General features: G+C 40.9%; 1 protein-coding gene across 2 annotated transcripts; it reads right to left on the reverse strand.

Annotated features, from left to right (window-relative positions):
- Nucleotides 1–1,481: 1,481 nt before the first annotated feature.
- rab3gap2 (RAB3 GTPase activating protein subunit 2 (non-catalytic)) lies at nt 1,482–21,718 on the reverse strand. 2 transcript variants are annotated; one of them, XM_028565834.1, is made up of 35 exons: nt 21,305–21,718; nt 20,026–20,114; nt 19,702–19,822; nt 19,529–19,610; nt 18,561–18,608; nt 18,243–18,318; nt 18,041–18,142; nt 16,930–17,029; nt 16,325–16,423; nt 15,115–15,263; nt 14,880–14,959; nt 14,182–14,274; nt 13,931–14,070; nt 13,344–13,539; nt 12,609–12,752; nt 11,904–11,986; nt 11,739–11,803; nt 11,548–11,638; nt 11,223–11,344; nt 10,717–10,927; nt 9,983–10,080; nt 9,581–9,689; nt 9,289–9,449; nt 8,288–8,462; nt 7,822–8,001; nt 7,484–7,590; nt 7,164–7,230; nt 6,960–7,030; nt 6,805–6,840; nt 6,549–6,623; nt 5,205–5,420; nt 4,679–4,768; nt 4,307–4,531; nt 4,013–4,177; nt 1,482–2,374 (listed from the first exon to the last, which is right to left on the reverse strand). In XM_028565834.1, the coding sequence occupies exons 1-35, from the start codon at nt 21,411–21,413 to the stop codon at nt 2,222–2,224; spliced, it is 4,128 nt and encodes a 1,375-aa protein (XP_028421635.1). In that variant the 5' UTR covers nt 21,414–21,718; the 3' UTR covers nt 1,482–2,221. The 2 variants fall into 2 exon arrangements, with proteins under 2 accessions (XP_028421635.1, XP_028421634.1); XM_028565833.1 differs by having other exon boundaries at nt 10,717–10,930.
- Between the last annotated feature and the right edge of the window lie 265 nt (nt 21,719–21,983).

Below are 21,983 nucleotides of genomic sequence, written 5' to 3' on the forward strand. Positions count from 1 at the left end.
TGCTTTGATTTCTATTATAATTATGTCAGAGATAGAGGAAACGATTCTTTTCAACACACTGACACACCAATGACTGGGGATCACAGTTGCATATTAAATGTGCGCATTGTTGGACACATTGTGAATTAGCTTAGTAAATTATTTTGGTCATAGAGATTTGCCAAGCAGTAACTTCAGGCCTTTTTTTTTTAAATCTGTACTTTTCTTCTCTTGGTTGGCAGCATTAAGAGACTTACTTTAACAGTTGTTAAGTGTTGATATTAATTCATATTCATATCACTCTGTTCATTACAACATAAAAAAACACCAAAATGTTACTATTCTAGACTAGTGAACTTGTTGAAAATGCCTACCATATTCAGGCATATTCAATAATTCCTAAATGAAGTTATAGCCTTATTTGTATATTATATCTATTGTTTCAAACAGCTTCTAATTCCATTTTTGTGTGATTAAATTATATATATTTACCTCGCACTTTCTGCTACTTTTTGTATGAAACGTCATATTGTTTTGATGATGTTGCTTGTAATGAACAACTCCTCTTCTTTCACATGAACATGCTGACTGATAAACCCAGTTTTAACTGACCCAAGCGATAACCAGCTACATGATACCGGTTATCCAGGATCACTAATGTTAGGCTCAGTGAAGTTACAGAGCCAGACTTAGTTGGACTTGGACAAATAAAAGTGTCTGTAGTGAAAAAGGTCTATACTATTATGGACAAAAAGTGAGTAAGCGAGGACTTCCAATATGCTGAGTATGTGTGTAAGTACTGTATGTCCTGTCAGGTGGTGTTATCCGTGAGGACAGTGCCTACAGTATTAGCAGCAGAAGTTCCTCAAGGGCTGAATAGAGACCAGGATATACAATCCATGTCGCAATCACCTGAGAAATGTAAAACTGACTTTGCTGTGGCATGAATGCAGCGCTTATACATTTGATCTTGTACCACCAAACAATGTGATAAAGCATGAGCAAGATTGTGTACTGTATGTATAGTTGGGAACTGAAGATATTGACTTGTTTTGTCAGTCTAGAAGGAATGCCATTCAGGGGGCTTATCAGTTGTTGTTTTTTAAATACATGGAACTACGTGGAAAAGAAATTCATTACAATGAGTGTCACTATGTGACAACAGTAGAGAATTTATATTGGGCGTGAGTTCTTGTGAACTTTTACCTTTGTATAAGAAATCCTGTTCCTGTATGAGAAAAATGTTACAAATTATAAATAGAGTTTTAGCTCTAAACATGTTTTTTTTTTTTTAATCTTATTTTATTATTTGTAGTATATTTCTTGTATTTGTGGTTTGTGTGAGAGAGTATGTGTGTATGTCCTTGGTAACTTGCTACTTGCTGCTTATAACAGAGTAATTTCCCAATTTGGGATTAATAAAGTCTATCTATCTATGTCATGAGTGTCTGTTGAATCAACAAGTAGCCAATAACGCGTCATCATCTCAACATAAACATCTACGCTTTTGAGAAACCTCTTTATTCTGCGAAGGGTCAGCCCAGTGGGAGCAGCTGGGCGGACTATATAATAGGAGGTGTACAGGCACAGCTAGTACAGTACTGTCTGCATTTATAAATAAAAAATAAGGTCCATATTTCTTAATGATACGTCTTGTCTATTAGAGGGAAAGAGGAAGGTGAAATGTCAAACCGAACTCTGATATGGCACACTGTTAGGACACCAACACAGTGACATCTGAATTTTAGGGTTAATCAGATTGAAAATGAAGGTGGAGTGACAAAGAAAAAACATGCCCCAATCCTTAATAACCATCTCATAAACCTATCCTCCAGACAATACTTCAGTAACACAAGTACTCAACATTATTTATGTTACATGCACGAAAATATGGATTAAAAATTTAAAAGCCTATCATATCCACTTTGTATATCACTGCTTTCTACAATTAAGTTGTGAGGACTTTATAGTATTATATTATATTAACATCTGTTGAATGACAAAATACGAAATCTCCATGACAATGACGAAAGAGTGTGAAAAGGCCATTTATCATCTTTCTCTTTGTTGACTGTCTTGTCATACGCTGCATGTGAATACACTTCTGGACACCACAATTCAAATCCTGAAGTGGTTTAAGTCTCCAGCAGAACTTTCTTCTTTTGTTTCCTTCCTTCTCTCTCCGTCTGCCTACTACAGCCATGCCTTCAGAGGTGACTCCACCCCTCTCACCCTCTCAGGGTCAGTCCTCAGTGGTGAGGGCCTCCACCGCCTCCAGAAGGTGCAGACCCAGGCTGTACTGGGCGTGGTTCTCCGGCAGGATTTCAATCAGACGACCGACCAGCCTGCTGGTTTGGGGCAGGGGGACCAGGGGGCACCGCAGCTCACTGGGGTCCTGCAGTACGAAAACACATTATATACATCACATTGTTAAGCTTAATTCATTGTCGCTCTGGTGTACTGGGAGCCAGGCGCGCGCCATAAAATGAATTCCCCACGTCTGTCGTTTCCAGCGCGAAGACTCTGCAAGCTGTCGCGGTGCGTGGTCCTGCACCTCTGAATTTTTATAACTACGTGCCCACTGCGCTTTCAATTCAACGTGGCGGCTGGGAAGAGCAGGTTTGTCTGTACAAACATCTGTGTGATTCTTCATGTACAGTCCCCAGGGAGTCAAACAGCCTTAAATATGTGTAGAGAGAGACACCACACTGGGAAAAGAAGAACCATTTTGCAGGAGAGTGTGGAAAAACATCGTTTTGTCAAAGCTAAAAAGAAACGGCTTCATGTAAAGAGTGTTCTTAACAGTGTTACAGGCAGACAGTCATTTTGATTTGGAGATAAAAAAAACAGTCACGTTAATGATTAGAGTAGATAAATATAATGTTTGGCGGTTCGTTGGTGTTACATGGATGTGTTTACTACTGTTGCCAGGCAGCCTTGTTTCCTTAACTTCCGGTCTCTTCTTCCCCACTACTTCTTCATTCACAGATTATTTTGTCTGTAGGCCCTCTGGTGTTTCGGAGAGTACTGCAACGAACAATGCGTTGAGCGTAAACGTCTCCGTGCATGCTCGTAGCGCACACTCCATCTACGGCGAACCGCGCGCGGTGTCGCGCCTCTCAATGCAAAACTGTATGGCCTCTACATGCTATTAAATTGCAATTATTTTTTATTTGACTCACAGATTGGTTCGAAAAATTATTATCTTGACTATTTATCACCAATGTTTTTAGTCAGTGTAGAGGTGAGAAATAGGACTGAGAATCATCTATTTCTATTAATTAGTCTTTGAAGCTTATAATCAATTTATTTTTGGAATAAGTTTCTTCACTATAGCTCATTATTATTATTATTATTACTAGGGCTGTCCTTGACTAAAGAAATTCTTAGTTGACGAACACTCAAAATGATTTTATCAACTAATCGATTAGTTTGATTTGATCTGTAAAATTGAGTTTCTCCACAAAGCATCATGCAAAAGCACCACTTTAAAGCTTGTGTTTACCAGAGACATGCTCATGAGTTTCTTAGAAACAAGTGACTCAGCATGAAAAACCATAACAAAATGACTAATCAACTAAAGAAATCTTAGTTAACTACTAAAACCAAAACGATTGATTAGTCTACTTACCGACTAAAAGCGGACAGCCCTTATTATTATTACATAAAGTGCATCCTGCTGCTGCCGGTGTTAGTGTTCTCTTTCTATTTGGGTCTGCTTATGTCCACAAAATTTTGAAACCGGTCTTATTATCCTTAGGTCTGTTCGGGTCGGGTCTGACTGTATTGGGTCCACTTCTGATCCGGTCTCTCTTTAAAAAAATAATTGTATTTATGCACGTCTGGTTTGGTTAGGATTTGTGTTTGAAGGTGCCTCTGTAAATAACAGTAGTAACAATAGCAATACTTTATTTATCCTGAAGGAAATTAAGGTAAGAAGGCTGGTTATACAAATGCACTGATAGAAAAGAGCATCTAGCCTGTAAGAATCTGTGACTGAAATGTCTTCAGTGTATAAGATGACTTGTCTCACCATAGCCTTGAGCCATGTGCAGAGTGTGGGGGGCAGGCGGGCCAGCAGCTCCATGGCTCCCTGCGTCTGGCTCTGGCTGTGGAGCAGTAAGTAACTCAGTCTCTGGCCAGTCAGCACCAGCAGCTGGGAGCCCAGCACATCCTTATCTTCCACCTCTAACATCACCTGGGTGAAAAGATGCCACTCACTTAAGATGAAAAGTCAGAGCAGAACACTTACCAAGCACCATGGTCAGCATAAAGGTTTAACAAAAGAAGTATCATCCCAAATTTTAGTTTTTCAAATTTCTCTTGCCTCTTCAGCCCGGAGGTCCAGGCCTTGGTTGTAGAGCTCGCAGACGAGGTGCCGTCTCAGGATGTCGGGGTTGACCTGCAGCAGGGAGCCCAGCTCCAGACACAGCGAGGGCCACCAGTCAGCTTTGGGTCCACTAGAGGGTAGAGGGGGGGGCCTGGTGCCAGAGGCTGAGCTGGAAGGATCATCTATAGCCTGCACCCAGCTGGTCAGCACCCGGAGGAGGAACTGAGACGGTGTAAGAATGTGGGAAACACAGATGAGACAACGGGTAGGGAGAGCGAAGAGGAGATGGAATCAGATGACAACAGACCATTTGTTTGAAGCTCTTCATTTTCTATTGACCTGTAGATCCTAAAAGAATCCACCTCTCACCTCTTGTCGTGTCGAGACCAGGCCTGGGTCCATGTCTCCACTGGGCATCAACTGGATGGTCGTCAGATCTCTGAAGAAAGCATTCTTACCCTGGGACAACACATATGCACACACACGCACAAATTCATCAAGAATACACTGTTTAGCTTTTGTAATAACAACAGCTCTAAAAGAGTGTTATTTGACACATTAAAGTAAGAAAGGAGTAAAGCCTTGTCCAGACTTTTAACTTTGGTGGATGTAGATAGGCTTACCTTCACAGTCAACATGAGTATTTGTGTGTGTGTAAGTAAGTAAGTAAGTAAGTAAAATGTATTTATAGAGCGCATTTCACAGATACAAATCACAAAGTGCTTTACAAGGTACAAACACACCACCCTGACCATACATAGACAAACATACAATGTGACAATGGGGTAGACAGGCCAGGAGGACAGGGTATTATGAAATGTGTCTGTGTGTGTGTGTGTGTGTGTGTGTGTGTGTGTGTGTGTGTGTGTGTGTCTCAATAAGTCCATCTCCTCACCTTGCTGTCAAACAAGCTGAGTGGTTTGAGCTTCAAGCTGAATGTCATAGCAGCATGCTGCAGGGAGGCTAACAGGCAGTGGTGCTGCACCAGGGGGTAGTGGACGCCCCTCTGCTCCAGGGCAAGTTCAGGCAGTGAGGCAGGGCCCTCCGCCCCGCACCACACCTCCTCCACGGACAGCTCCGGAGCGGAAACCTCCTCCACCGCCGAGTCCGCCTGCATGAAGAAAAAAAAAAAAAGGAAGATGGTAAGAAAGGCTTGCGTGCTTGTTAAGAAACAAGGGGTTCATTCAAATTATGATCCCAACCAGGGGTTGATGCGTAGACTGTATAAGTGACGCCATAACATCTTGATCGTCCCCTTGGGGCTGGCTGCAGTATCGGTCATAAATCGCCCCCTCCATGTTAGTGGATGGGACATGGGCCAAACAAAACAATTACTACTAAAAACTAAAAAAGTACACATCAAATAATTTTCTCCCAATATTAGTCATTTTAGGTAGTTCTGATCACGCTGATGTTTGTTCAAGTGCTCATTTTCCCAATAAGTTTGGTTTTTATTCTTTGTTATTTGATGCTATAAAAACAGGGTGTAAAGTCATGATTGACAGCTGTGATGGTATATGGGCGGGACTTTGATACCCCGGCTCAACCGCCCGACCACTACTGCGCAGACTCTGCCAAATTACAAGATGGCAGCGCCGGGATATTTTTGCTTCACTTTTGTACAGCTTCCTCCAAGTGGGGACAGGTCATCCATCTTCATATACATTCTATGATCCCAACTCACAGTTTAGTTCATAGTTGACACAGTCAAGTGCAGAATACAACACATGCACAACTTCTAATGCCCTCCTCCACACAATGTGTTATGCCTATTGTTCCTTCGCTGTTTGAGCTTCACTGTGCAAGATCACATACACAGTGACACTAGAAGGCTGTTTTCACATTCATTCATTCGCTGAAGGGAGAAAGTTTCTCTGTGCTCACCTGAAATCTCAATTTAACATGTGTACATAGCAGTGGGTTTTGGGATCACAACTAGTTTGCAAGCCAATCGTGGTCCAGTATGCAACTTACACAGGTGGGATGTTGAAACTTGAAACATCCAGTGCACATGCACCGAGAAGGGACTTTTCAGTGAACTATTTTGTGGAGAAACCATATCAGACATATTTTTTTACTGCAAGCAGCAAGCTAGCTAATACATCAAATGCAGTTCAAGTATAAGTGGGGTTAGTAGTGGTAGTGATAGGTTTCTCCATGCTTTTTTTTCTGGAATATCTTTACTTACATAGTAATCTATAAAAGACAAAGGGCTCTGATTTTTAACTACTCCAGTCACCTCCATGAGGATCTGCAGCAACCGGACACAGCAGCCCAGGAAAGACGTCACAGCTTTGTCTCCCATCCCAATATCCTGCCAACATAAACAAACCCTTAATATATGCAGCTTAATGCTTTAATTGCAATATTTTACATCTGAAATAATCTGAGCCATACAAATAGGAATGAATAAATATTTGCATATATCAAAACTGGCATCATATATTTTATTCTAGGATTCATTTTTAGAATTGTTACTGAAACTGAAAACTTACCCTTCGACATAAGCGATCTTTCGGTGCTTTCCCCACCTAGGAAAAAAAAAGTGTCAACACTTTTTACGTTGCCTCACAGACGCCTTTACCTCTGACACACAGGCATACTTTATATGTATGTACAGTATGGATGTATGTATATGTGCATGACTTGCCTTCTCCATGAGGTAGGCTGCTGCTGACAAACGCTTGACAATGAACGTACTCCACATCATTGCAGAAATACCTGTGAGAAAGATTCACAGAAAGTCTAATGACACACTACTACGGTTATTTTCAGGAGGTACTGATTTACAAAGTGGGGTCCATTGGCATCACTTCTGGTAATACAGTACTTTCACTCTGAAAAAGCCCCTCACCTAGTTGGATATGTGGACTGGAGACTAGCTTCAAATGTTCCACAGCCCACCATAAGTATCGGCCCTCCTAGGAAGAGAATCAGGTGTGAGTCTAGATTTATGAACAAAGGTGATTTGGTTCTTTGTCATCCATGTTTCTTGGATTTATTAAAACCTGCCTTTCCCCGTTAGTGAAACTGGCTTGTTGCAGAAAGTAGTGATACTATACACTAAATTAACTGAGGATAAACATTGTTTTTAATGGCTGTCTTACTTCTTTTGAACTATATTTATCATAAACACAAAAACCTATGGGTATGTACGTATGTGTGAATGTGCACCTCTGAGTCTTTGTTCCACTGCACCACATATTCCCAGCAGCAGTGGGCAAAGAGCAAGTCAGGTGAGAGGGAGTGTGGGAACCGCTGGCACACTGCCATCAACAGCTCTGGAAAACACAGTGGACAGTGTTTGATTTGTATTTAATTTATAGGGTATAAAGAGGCTCCATTAAATAGTGTGTACTGTGGCATGCATTACATTGCTCAGGTAATGCTGTAGGAATCTACAAAGGTTATTAACAACACGAACAGGTAAAGCACAAATCTCTTTAACATTTGATATAAAATTTATGTATGTCAAGAGCTAACATTTTGATCGGCTCTTGTCCAGTCCTGACCTGCTATCGTGTCTGTGTCCTCTTGGCTCTTCTCATCCTGTTCCTTCCCTTCTTTTCCAGCTTTCTGCTCTAGTTTTTCATCTGCCTCTTTGTCTTCCATCTTTTGGAGAATTTCCTTCAGTCGCTCAGGAGCCAAGTTGTGCCTGAACACCCACTTGGAGACACTGTCGGCAATGCCACCTTTACAGACAGACGTGAAAAGAATACAAGAAAAATATAATACAATTTGTTTTTTGTAGCCAAAACCAGTATACGGATACTGAAAGAAAGAAGAAAGTAAAAACTATAAGAAGAGAGTGAAGGACTTCACAGAAGGAAATAATCACAAAATAAAGAAAGCAAGACAGAAATAAAACACAGTGGCAGACAAGCTAACAAAAAAGTAATGCGGTCTTACTTTTTTTGTTAGCTTGTCTGTCTACCTGTGTACTGTATGTCCCTGAGGATATTTTTCTTTACAGTCTACCTGTGCCTCCCTCCAGCAGCGTTTTGATGGAGCACTGTGCTGCAGCGCCTCCTGCTGCTCCCTGAGGAGGAGGTACCAACAGCAAAGTCTGCAGCACCAGCACATCCTCTAGCTGGCGAACACACACACTCCACTGCTCCAGGTCTAGGGACACCGCCTCCCACTCAGACTGCAGCTGTCGCACACAAAAACATTAGAATAGGCTGAGTCAGTGAGTGGGGTTTTGAAGTATATTCTCCTAGCCTGACAACATCAAGATGTTGGGTCTGGGAACTCACCATTGACAGGGCTCAATCCTAGGGGCGGGAAAAACGGTTGTCTTTCAAATTCCCTCTGCACGCAATAGGATAACGCTACAACCAGGCAGAGCAAGGAAGAAGGTAGCGAAGCTAGTTGATCGATTAAACTTTGGCCGTATCAGGTCGGCAGAACTCCGAACAACTCTTCCTTTTTTAAGAATGATTTCTGTGCCGTTCTTTGTTCTTTTCTCAAAGAAAAGCTTAACTCCAAGTCTTCCAGAAGACCGCTGTTCCCAGCAGCAGCAAACATAAGCCCGCCCACTGACTCTATACAAGATGTCATTGGCCTGACCAAAGTTTGTTTTTTCCAGCTCACAAGCCAACGGAGAGTGCCTAGACCCCACTGGCTGCAAAATAAAATTGCTGCCACTAGGGTGCGTCTAGATTTCTAGGCTAATATTCTCCTATTTTTGTGACGAATTACTAGAAGTACTGTTTGTCTTTGAAACGTGAGGGTGGGTAGGTGGGTGCAGTGCTCTGTAAACCATTTTTTTCTTTTTTGATTGGTTTGCTTGAACTTCATCAGTCGGTAAAAACGTTGGGAGGATACAAATTACATGCTTCAACAACACACAAATAACATGTCTTGCTTGAAAATCAACCCCTTACAATTCTTGTTCGCCATACTTTTGTTTTTCATAGCACTGCCTGATGAGTGCACTCATGTGTGTATATCCGTGTGTGCGCGTGAGACTTCCCTACCTTGCTGTCAGCTCGGCTTGTGATGCTAGTCTTAGCAGCACGGTGAGCAACGAAGGCTGCCAGCAGAGCAGCGGCAGCATTGTGGGACTGGGTGCATGTAGAACGAACTTGCTGCCACCAGGGAGAGATAGACTGGGAGTCCCAAGATTCCTCAACTGCACCTGAAGAGGGGGAGAAGAAGTGATAACTCTTTCTTTTCTTTTTTTATCCTGCTTTTTCATGAACTTTCATTGGTTGACAGACAGGACAACTTGTGCAAATGAGTCTGCACACACTGGACACAAGCACATACCTGGCATGTTGCTGAGGGCGATGAGTAGTGTGTGTAGATTTCTAACAGTTTCTTCTGTTTTCTGTAGCACCCCTTTCTCTCTTTGCATCCACACACTTAGCAAAAGAGACTAAAAGAAAATGAAATATATGAGCAAAAAACAATTTAGTAAGGTGGCACTTCTAAAAAAAACTTTGGGACTATATGCCATATGCCCATTCCAAAATCCATAGCTTTTCAAATATGAAATAACAAAAAACTACATAGCATTATTATATTTGTCCACTTATTTTGTCACAATTGATCAGCTGTTTAATTTTCTTCTTTTCATCTGTAAACCCTGAGCACATTTTACCTCTATTAGCAAAACTCATCTTAATTTCAACCCATTCCATAAACAAACATCTATCTCCTCTATCTTACCAGTAGCTGCTGTGGACTGATGCCAGCCTGCTGAAGGGTGTCACAGACTTTATGGAGTGGGCTCTTTCCACACAGACAACCCCAGAACATAAAGTTCCCTGCAGAGGACACACAAGAGCAAAGTTCTCAGTCTGGATTTGTGTGGTGTGTTCACTCATGTGTGCCTGAGGTCACTGAGATTTCTGTATATAAGGTTCATTTTGCATTTCTTTTCTTTTCTCTTCACAACCCTCTGTGTGATATGTGTTCATCCCACCTGTGCTATTTTTACACATCATACCCATTTTTTTGATACATATACACCACAGCACAGAATCCACCACATCTGCACTGCCCCACAGTGACACGTTCACTAACATTCAATAAGTTGATTATTTGATCCAGTCTTGTATTTCTCCAAGTGGAATAATTTTGTAATCTATGCACCTCGTCAGTTGTATATTTTCCTCAAGTCAACATGACATCAGTCTTGGACAAACGCATGAGCGGCACAGCAACTCAGATTTTGTATATCTTGTAGTCTCCACTTGGCTTTGGTTTGGAGAAACACAAAAATACATCTCACTCTGTCAAATGAGATTTCATACTCTTACTTGATACTTTATCAATTCATTTAACAGTATCATACTGAGGTTAACAAAACACACGTAGCTTCATACATTTTTGGTTGTGTCATGGTATCTATTTGGGTAACTGTGTCAAGGCATACCATGTGCATACATATGTTGCCATACCTAGCTGATTCCATTCAGTTTCAGAGGCGCGGATTACCCTCAACTCCCCGTCCTCGGCGCACTCTATCTGAGAGAGAAAGGCTTGGACAGGCAGGGGAGAGTCAGGGGAGTCCTGGGCGAAGGAAACGCTGGGTCTCGAAGTGAGTTGGGCGTAGCGTTGCAAGGTAGGCCCAACACGAGACAATTCATCCTCTATGCCTTCGAGGGAGTCCTGCTGGTTGAGGAGAGCATGGAAGTGTTTTTCATAGAGTTATGACTAATAATAATAAACCACCAAGCAACAATACTACCCTAACTGGTATAACAGGGAAGATAGAGGATGATAAGGAACTTTAAAAATAATTACATACTAAATCATAATAGCAATATTGGTTGAAAAAGAAATCGCAATTTGAATATTTTTTTCCAATATCATTCAGCCCAAACCTATATTGTGCAGTCTTACAGTTGTAAAATGTTTATTGGAGTACTATTCACACGCTTTCTGCATGTGTGTGTCCGCTCACATTTTTAGAGCAGGCCTCTATGTCTGCAGCGGAGTGCAGGTGCTGGATGTCAGTGTAGAGCTGAAGCAGTTTCAGCTGTGAAGAGCAGAGCTGCAGTAATTCTATATCCACTGCCTCAGGGTCTGCAATGCAGAAATACACAACCATGAATAAAGAAAGAAAAAGCATTGCCATACAGTATGTATGATATGTACATTTACAGTACTTTACATTTCAGCCATTTAGCTGAGCAAATTATCTGGAAAACCAGAATATGACACTTGTTATATTATATCTTAGAACAATCAGAACAATATTTCTTCTTAATAATAAACTGATAGTTTACCTTGTTGCTTCAGAATGTCATGTAGGGCGCATGTAATGTTAGTAAGACATGAGACTGGAGCATTCTTATTTGACAGCAGCGACTCCAAAGCCTAAAGCGCAAAGACTGCAGTTAGAAATGTGACTGTTACCACAAAGACAATAGGCCTCTATTAGTGTATGAGGCAACTTGTACAGAGTTTTTGTCTATACCTGCTTCTTAATGGCGGGGTGTTTAATATCTAGCAGCGCACTTTTAGCTTCGCTCTCCAAAATATCTGAGAAGAAAAGATGAGTAAGCACATAGAAAAGCATAGATTCTCTCATGTCATACAGGTGTATCTAGATTTCCATTCAGCTCTCCTCTTGAATTCTTACCAGGCTCCACCCCTCTGCTTCTTAGTAAAGTAGTCAGTCTCTTTAACAGGTGCAAATCTTTGGCTCGCTCGCTCTTCTTGTCACTGAAATGGAGAAGAAAGAATCAACAACTTGAGAGACTGGGGAAAGGTATTGCAAATTAAAGTTAATGCTTGAAGGTAAACCCTGGTTGCAAAAGTAAATGACGACAGTCCAGTTGCCATAAATGAACTTGCTTAACATTCTTTACCATGACCTCAATAAGGTTTTTGTTGAGTTGAGGGAGTAAATGAAGTAAGTAATTGAGTAATATGTTTCTATAGTTGAGGTATACAATACAAATATTACTAGAATGGTATTCCTACATACAGGGACCTACAACTAAATATTTTATTTATTTTAGTAGCAAATTTGAGTTTGAGAATAAAAAGTATCCCCACACCACATCTGCGAGCAATCCTACAAGAAACAGAAGACTTGAAGTCACTTACTGAAGATGGCCGAGGAATAGTCTGGGACTTGAGACATTAAGACTCAAGTCTCAACTTGTCGCTTTACCACTTTGGTTTTTGTTCGGTTTTAAAAAGTGAAATACTGTACAACATATTGATTAGTGTGCTTCAGAGGTGCTGGACTATTCCTTTAAAAATGCCTGCATGACAAACAGCTGATCTACAGTGTCTTTGAGGTTAATGTATGTGTGTTTTGGTCTGTCTGTGTAGCAACCTGAGGGCCAGGTGGAAGGGGATGTTCACTGTCCTCAATGCTCCTGTGATGGGATCCAGCAGACACACCTGCTGGGTGTGGAGCTGCCAGCCCTTACTGGTCACACTGTTCACCCCCATCAGACGGTAGCCAGCATACAGCAACCTGGAGTGCACAGACAGACAATATTTTACAGATATTTTATTGTGTTCTTTTCCCCAGTTTGTCTATCCGTGAGTGTCAGAGTGTCCAACATATGCTTCAGTGGTATGCTATATGTGAAAATGCACCGGCGCTGCTTTGTGCTTATGATGCTTTTGAGTAGGGCTGGGCGATATGGAGAAAATTAAATATCATGATAATTTTGACCAAATACCTTGATATCGATATTGCCACGATATTGTAGTGTTGACTCTTGGTGCTTTCACCAAATATTTACACAATGAGACTTTTGATAAATCATCAGAAATATGGATATAATGACTAAGTGGGTAAAGGCAAATAATAGAACAGTTAAAACAGTCTGGCAAGTTCAGAAAATGACATCACTTTACTGTAATGCAGCCTTTAAAACCAGGAAAAGACAAAACTTATGCCATATTAAGATATTACGATATCCAAAATCTAAGACGACATCTAGTCTCATATTATGATATCGATATAATATCGATATATTGCCCAGCTCTACTTTTGAGGCTAAGAAATAGCTTTAATAAAAAGTTAACACCTTCATTTTTAGAGTGCATTTTTTTATACCTGCAGTGTTTGCCCACAGTGAAGGCTCCAACTCGAGGACCCTGCTGCATCCCCCACACCTCCAGGATTCCCCTGCGGGGTGCGTAGATCACCAGGAACAAAGCATGGCGTCTTGGAAGGGGGGCAGAGGGGGAGAACTCCCGATCAACTCGCTCCTCCGGAACCTGCAGCCAGCCCAGTTGTGCATCTCGATAGCCTGCAATTAAGTTAAAAAAATGAATGAATATTCATATTTACATTACAGGGACACACTAAACATCTTTTTAGGTGAATGCATGACTTGGCATCACAACTGATTTTAAAGAAGGAACAGAGGCTATGAATGTTTGATAGACAGAATGTAAAGGTTCAACATTTTTAGCTCTCGGACCACATGAATACCTCCGACATGTTTAATTGTTAACTACTGTAAATGTTCTTTATGTACTGATTCTTGATATGTGAACCATGGTCACTCAATTCTGAACAGAGAAAAGGTGAATGGAATATAAAAGAGAGAGAAAATCTGTCCCTTCTTAGCACAGCTCCATGCTTTACCTATTTAATCCTTTCCAAAGATCTCTTCAAAAAACATTTGTATAACTCACCTTTCCACATGCGGATGGCAATGCCCCTGGCCAAGTCCAGCAGTGTGACTCGACCAAAGTCATCCGTCACTCCAGCCAATGTGTTGCAGGGAGACAGACAGATGGACTCGCCGTGGCGGCGAGAGTCTGGGAGACCGTATCTAGGTGGAAGAGGTCAGATTTATTAGAAAATGACATCAACAAGCTTCATATTGCCAAATTGATAAGACACAATGTTGTTGCATTTGTGTTGAGTTGTCATGGTACAGTACCTGATGGTCAAGGGCGTTGCAGGCTCCACCTTGGGCTTCTGTTTCTGAACAGCCTCTTCTTCATTCTTGTGCTTGTTCCAACCTAACCATCCACTGGGAAGAAAACATCAAGGGAGAGTGATGGAATTATAAAAAATAGACACAGAGAAAGTTAGCAAGAGACATAAAAGATGATGAATCAAATTCATGTAAAAAAAGAGGAATTAAGTGAAGCTACAGTACAAAAAAAAGTAATAAAGAGAAGGCGAACGATAGGGATATATAATACCCCATTGTATGGATTAAAGTGACATTGAGCAGAGAACAGGATATAATTATATGAGTATTGATTTGGCTGTTTTGTGCAGCAGTAGAGGGTTGTCAACAGTGTGGCATTCAGTCTTTGAGTGTGTATGTGACAGGAAATAAATACCCAGGCAAGCACACAGAAACACTTGACAACCCTTTTCCTCTATTAAATAATGCACTACACAAATTATAATGTGGCTGTCAGTTTCGTCCTGCTCTTTGGCTATTATTACTCATTCACGTTTCTTGGACTATTGATTGTCTTAATTCCTGTATGTTTCAGAAAAGTGCTATTCAACTAAAAGTATTGTTTTATAATATAATTAATGCAGGTTATCTTGCTTATACACACATGGAAGCTGGATTTTAGACACACACACACACACACACACACAGACACACACACACACCTGGCGGCACTGAAGAGGGCTGAGGTGAGTTTACTGGCCACAGCCATAGCCACGTGAGAGAGGAGAGGCTGGGTGCTACCCTAAAGACAAACAGAGACACAACAAACAGCTAAATGTTTTGCACACTATTATGTCTGGCACAGTCTCCTGTAGGTTATGTGCACCATTTGTGTAGGTACACAAAACAAAACAGATATACAGTTAAGTTGCCTGACTTGCTCCATCTCTCACTCACCTCTACAGCATAGTAGAAGCCTGTGTATGGCCCACCTCCCACAGTGACATACTGACTCATGGCAGGGGGGTTGCCCTTAACTGAAGCATTAAAGCCCCCCAGGACAGATGCATTTTTCATCTGGTCAAACACACACAGCGTCATAATGCCTAAACGCAGGAGAGATGGAGAGAGAACAGAGATTTGGGAAAAGAGAATGACCGAAATGAATGCAGTGAGTGGAGTACTTCCCATCAATAGTTAATTCGATTTTATTTTAAATAAGATAACCTCTTCCCAGCACATGAATCCACCGCACAATCCTTTTTACTTTTTAATCATTGTAATGCATACGTACATAGAATGGATAATGAAAAGTCCATTTTTTTTGCCGCTTCCCCAGGAAGTTTTTGTTGTCAAAATATTCTGAGAATTTTGTCAGAAAGTCAAGATGTATAAAATGCTGTAATACTTCTTTAGAATGAACTCTAAACACTTTAACTCTGTGATGTAGTAGTAAATTAAAAGATGGATAAGCCACAAACTAGAGTTTGGATTCTCTGGCTGAGCCCGAGCCCGCCCTTCATCAAGCATTTGTGTTTTTTTAATCATTACTTTATTAGCCTAATTGGGTGGGGAGAAAGCTATGCCTCTCCAGCTTCTCCCGTTGCTCTGGGTATAGGCCTGCACTGACTTGAGTGTGAGGGAAACTGTGCTAAATCGTGTCTCCCCCATCTGTAGCACTGTCTTCGATAACTGCGCAACCAGGCCAGATTGTTTCAGATATCTCATGAGTCCTTTAGCAGCATATATGGTCTCTCCTATATCCGGCGCGTTGTCGGCCAGTGCATTGGCATGCAGACCGTGGCGAAGGACAGTATTAATTAGGTGATCAAGACAAGAAAGTCTCCTAGGCTATATGGTTCCAGGGCTTTGATGTGTTGCTAACTTGATCGCTTACCCACAGGTAAAAGGAATTGTAGTTGAGAACATCAGTTATAACGGCCCACGTATTAACAAATTGTCAGGTGTAAATCGGGCTCGGGCTCATAATTACAGTTAAGGCTCGGACACAATGTGCACGGGCTCGGGTAGGGTCGGGCTTGATTTGTTGGGCGCGAACTAAGCTTTACCACAAACACAAACCAGTCCATCATAAGGCAATCAACCACCGGTATGAACAAAAATCTATTACTTAAATTCTTTTTTTTTTTTTAAAAAGGTCTCTTACCCACACTACAGTGGTCAACAATGGTATCCATGTCGTGCAGACCCCACTTCTTATAGGCCAGGGGAGGAGGCTGGATCACATCGCTACCTGCTGCTGCCGCTGGATGGAAAAACACACTTGGTCATTTGATCATCATCTGTAGCTAGCTAACAGGCATGTCTTGCATTTAGATACATTTAAAACTAGAGCACTGTGCTTTAATTGTGACAATAATACATTTAGGCCACAACGCTAATTCATGGGAAGACGCACACACACCAACACCAAGAACAACCAGAGAAACCCTGTTAAAGCTTGGCTTCTAAACTTCTAGAGACTGTATCTAAGGTTTGGGTGTGTAAGTGTGTGTGTGGTAGTTTTGCATATGTCTCCTTAGGTACCTGAATGTCTTGTGGCAAACACTATCCACCCAGCCAGCAAATGAAGAACACATCTCTAGTTAACACACTGCAAAATACTTTTAACACTTAACGTAATACTTAACAGAACCCCATGACTCCCATCGTACAATATAAACACACAAGCATAAGCACATACTGTAAATACTCCCAGTTGGAAGCATTGCACACACATAATTACACACATGCTCACGCAAGCAGCAGTACCTCTTGCCACCTGGTTCCTGCAGGCACGCAGAGATTGAAAGAGGCTGAAGCCATCGATAGTGACCAGAGCAGCAGGGTAGAGGATACTTAACTCTTCATGCTGTGATTGGATAAAACCAATAATTATACATTTGCTAAATGACATGGTGGGATACTCAGGATAAGCTAGTAAGTGAACCTTGAGTTTAGATCAAGGTTAATTTACTCACAGAAATGTGACCCTAAGTTCAAGAATTATTCTCCACACTAATACAGGTGAAGGATTTGTTCAACATAAGGTTATAGTTTAATTAGTAAAAAACACAAAGTGTAGAAACGACAAATTTCACCAGGGATTATTGACTATTTATAACCCGGAGATCAGACTTCTGGGACTCCCTGTGACATTACTAGGCAATAGGGCTGTGTATTGGCAAGAATCTGGCGATACGATACATTTCACAATACATGGGTCACGATTCAATATATTGGGATTTTTTTTATAGTATAATTTTATAAAAACTAATATTTAAAAAAAAGACATGATGTGCATAAAAGTCAAAGAAGTTTACTTTAAGTAAACAATTTAGTACACAGAAAATCAAACTGCCAGTTTGGAATTGTGGTTCACAGGTTCTTAGTGAGCTAATGTTTATATGCTAAAGTAGGCCAAAGTTCAGCCATAGCTACGTTGTTAGCTTCTAGCAAAAAGTCAGGTACTGCTAGACACTGTTAGGCAAGGACACTAGTGGTGCGTCTCAGCATAGCGATCTAGCGGTAGGGGATTTAAACACAACATAAACGTGAACCACTGTCTTACATGAATATTTTTGAACGTAAACTAAAAAAAATAATTAAATAAAAAATAAAAACATTGATACAGTATTGCAAAAATAAAATATCGCGATACTCAAATGTATGGATTTTTTCTTACACCCCTACTAGGCAACCAGCCGAGACTGTGCTAAGGTACCTGCTGCTGGCTTTATTTTTCGTATTTATCAAGCAGATATCTTCTCATCTAACTCATGACAAGAAAGCATAGAAGTGTATTTTCCAAAATGTCAAACCTTTGAATTTTAACATACATTGCATACACAGTTCTTATAGAAATGTTTGATGTGTGCATTACCTGCTCGGTTACTCCAGGATGACGAGGGATCTCATATGTGCGACATTTGAGCCTCAATACAGGGTCCTCATGTAGGAGCTGGGCCAGGAGGAGAACCCCGTTCTGACGAGAAACAATCGGTGTTACATTTAATGCTGGCATTCTTCACTATTTCTTATGCTGATTATCTGAAAATTGTGATTGTTGCCTATTGGCAAGGTACCTCTGTGTAGAAGCGGACATAGCCAGAAGTGAAACCCACTACTACACATGTCCAATCGGGCCGCCCTGTGGAGCTCCTACACACACACACACACACACACACACACACACACACACACACACACACACACACACACACACACACACACACACACACACACACACACACACACACACACACACACACACACACACACACACACACACACACACACACACACACACACACACACACACACACACACACACACACACAGACATGTGTACACATCCACAAGCATTTTGCATCTCCTCTATTTCCTACATGAGTAATTCTTACCTCTTCTGGCTTGCCAGTGGTATACAGATAGAGCTGCTCACGCACTCTCTGTAGTAAGAAAACATACACAAAGTAGGATTCACTGTACAGCTCACTCTCACTCAAGAAGCACTTATGCATTGGCTCATGTTTCATTTGTTTCCCCACTGTCAAAGAACTATCCCATTGAAAGGGGAGTCTTTGTTATTTTATTTGTCCTCTGTAGTTTTTTCGTCACTCTGAAGTTAATTTTTTTTTGTATATACACTACCGGTCAAAAATTTTGGGGGTCACTTTGAAATCTCCATTCCACTCCATTATAGACAGAATACCAGCTGAGATCAGTTTTTTTAACAAGGGGCAGCAGTTTACAAAAGGGTTCTCCAATGTTTTCTCAGTTAAAATGATAGCAGATTAGTAAACAGAATGTGCCTTTGGAACGAATGAATGGTTGCTGATAATGGGCAATGTAGAGATACTGCATTAAAGATCAGCCACTTCTTCCGACAACAGTCGAGAACCCTTTTGCAATTATGTAAGCACATAATGTAAAAAAAAACCAAAAAACTGGTTGCCCTAGTTAAAAAAACAATGCAACTGATCTCAGCTGGTATTCTGTCTGGAATGGAGTGAAATTTCTAAGTGACCCCAAACTTTTGACCAGTAGTGTATTTTAAATATTTGTTCTTGTATTCCATCCTATTTATTTTTTATGTATATTGTATCCTATTATTTCATGTATATTCTGTATGTGGGCTATGTCATGATATCTGCTGTAACAATGTCATTTCTTATTTTTGGGATCAATAAAAAAATGATCTATCTATCTATCTATCTATCTATCTATCTATCTATCTATCTATCTATCTATCTATCTATCTATCTATCTATCTATCTATCTATCTCTTGTCCTTAGATATAATGCTAACCCATCAACTCTTCTGTTGTCATTTTCATTCCTTCTCAAGTTAATCTAATTTGACTCTTACCCTTCGTCAGTACTGAGGGTTCCGGTCCAAGACACAGCCAGGGTCATCTCCTCTCTGCCGCTGTCATCTGTACGCCACTTAGCTGTAAGAATCAACATTAACAGCAATGTATAACACCTCTGTGTACTTAGAATTGAGTGTGCATGTGTGTGTGTTTGAATACATTATCTGACCTGAGAGAAAGACAGCCTTCTGTTGGCGGGCCACAACTAATAGGTCAGAGCATGGCGACAGGGACACTACACAGTCCTGCAGCCAGGGTTCCCTCTGCCCTGTAGTCTCCTCCTCCTCAACCTGCAGGGCAAAGAGGATAGGCAGTTGGCGGGGACCTTTTCTTTCAATCACCAAATGATGTGAGTGATAATCCCATACAACACCTCAGGTCAGTTTCACATATTGGACAAAGTTGCAACTGAAGCAGCTTTGCAATGCCAATTTTAATATTGTAGGCAGAAATGACAATGTGAGAATAGAGAATCAAACACAAAAGGACAGACCTTTGTGGCAGAAGTGGCTTCCTCCTCTTTGTTTTCGCCACTATCCCATGCTGACTCCCAGTCAGAGGCCTCCCACGACAGTTCATTTTCTGTTAGGGGAAAGGTTAGTAGGGAAATCCAATGACAAACGGTATTCATTTGTGACATCTTGCGGATTTTAAATACGACCAGGCAACCAATTGACAGGGTATTCACATTTTTGGTAGCCAACACACAGCAACAACAGTGGTCATGAGTTCCAAGAAAAGTGACACATTTAAATGTTAAAGACGGGTGTGAAACTTAACACAGACATGATAATGATATTCTACCAAACCATAAAAAACTAAATGAGAGAGGACACAATGAAGGCTGTGCTACAGGGAAATAACATACAAACATTCAAGTGACAGAACAAGTAGCAAAATCCAGGATGAAATCCAGATGCCATGGACATTTACTGTATAATGCATTATGCCATGGTGCAGTGTGTGCGTATGTCAATATTTTTGCACAGCCTGGACAAACCATACAGCCTTCTTTTCGTTTGTTAAACAGTTATATTGCACGTCTTTGTATTGTAATAGATCTACTCAGGATGTATGTTCTTGACTGCAGCAGTACTTTGCTTTATTTTTTTATTTCCTTTTTAATATATTTATTGTTTACTGTATGCACCTAATACACAAAGGGTAATTTCTTGCAAGTGCAAACTTGATAGGCAATACATCGGATTCTAAGTCTACAAGACTGAGGGGATGACATGCTCTGTGTGTCTAACCGCATACAGAGTGCCCTTTCTGTGTGCTTGTTCTCCTTTGTTGAGCATCTTTCAGTGATGTGTTCAGGTGCCTCATGTGGGATGACTCATAGCACAAAGGGCAGTGCCCTGGTGGTACATGTATTGCAGAGCACAGCTGGAGCTCCATCCATCATTCACTTTACAAAGGCTTACCTTGAAATGACTTGCCTTTATTACTACGGTCAAGCCATTCGAAACAGTTGTTATTAATGGAATTCATTAAAGATGCATTTTCTTTCTCTCTCAGATCTGAGCATTAGTGTATTTTGTACCGCACAGAACAGAATTGAACAAATAAAACCTGCTTGCAACATTTAGCCACCTTGCTATTACGTTATTTAGCTATGGTCCTTGGGTTAGCTAGCAATGACTTTGTTTTATAACTAGCTAGTTTTAGAGGTAGCAAACTGGACAGTAGTCACTTTGGTTAACGTTAACAGTTAGACTAAATATGTAAGTTACTGTAGCTGCATGCTACAGACATGCATCTGTCTTGACCTGTTTGATTCTTCTCCTCCAATGGCTCGGTTTTCTGGTTCTGGAACAAGTAGTCCCTGACCGTCTTGAGCTCTTGGAGCCGACAAAACTCCAATAAACTGCAGGACATCTCTCTCCCGTCCCGTCAGGACCGAAGTAGGGAATCAACCAGTTAGCCCGCTTGCTAACAGTCCAGTTGTAGAAGATCAACGTAACGTTAGCTAGCAGTTTGAGTCCTTTTGCAAGTCCTGCTATCGTGTTAAGTTACCTTAATAACAGCCTCTTCACAAAGACAATATTACCTACTTGTCTTAAACTAACACCGAAATGAATATTAGCACAAGTCTGGTACCCTTATTTTCCCAGACATTTGCAGTTTCCACCTTATTCCTGATGTGTTGATAACTGATGACACAACGCTAGCATAATAACACATGTGTGCTTCCGGGTCAGAGCTGAGTCGAAATCTTCAAAATAAAAGCTTTAAGATGCATTTGTTTACCAATTATAAATAGGATATGCCAGCATAATAGTGACATGTAGTCAGTATATACATTCAAAATTTGAAATCTACACCATGATTTGTTGGTATTTGAAAAGTGTATTGGTGTATTTCTTTCACCAGAGGGCGGTAGTGGAACAATTTTCAGGTGGCTTACTAGCTCGGGTGCCTCTACCTCAGGGGTGTCAAACTCAACTT

This window comes from Perca flavescens, chromosome 20 (genome assembly GCF_004354835.1).
Source record: "Perca flavescens isolate YP-PL-M2 chromosome 20, PFLA_1.0, whole genome shotgun sequence".
Lineage (NCBI taxonomy): Eukaryota > Metazoa > Chordata > Actinopteri > Perciformes > Percidae > Perca > Perca flavescens.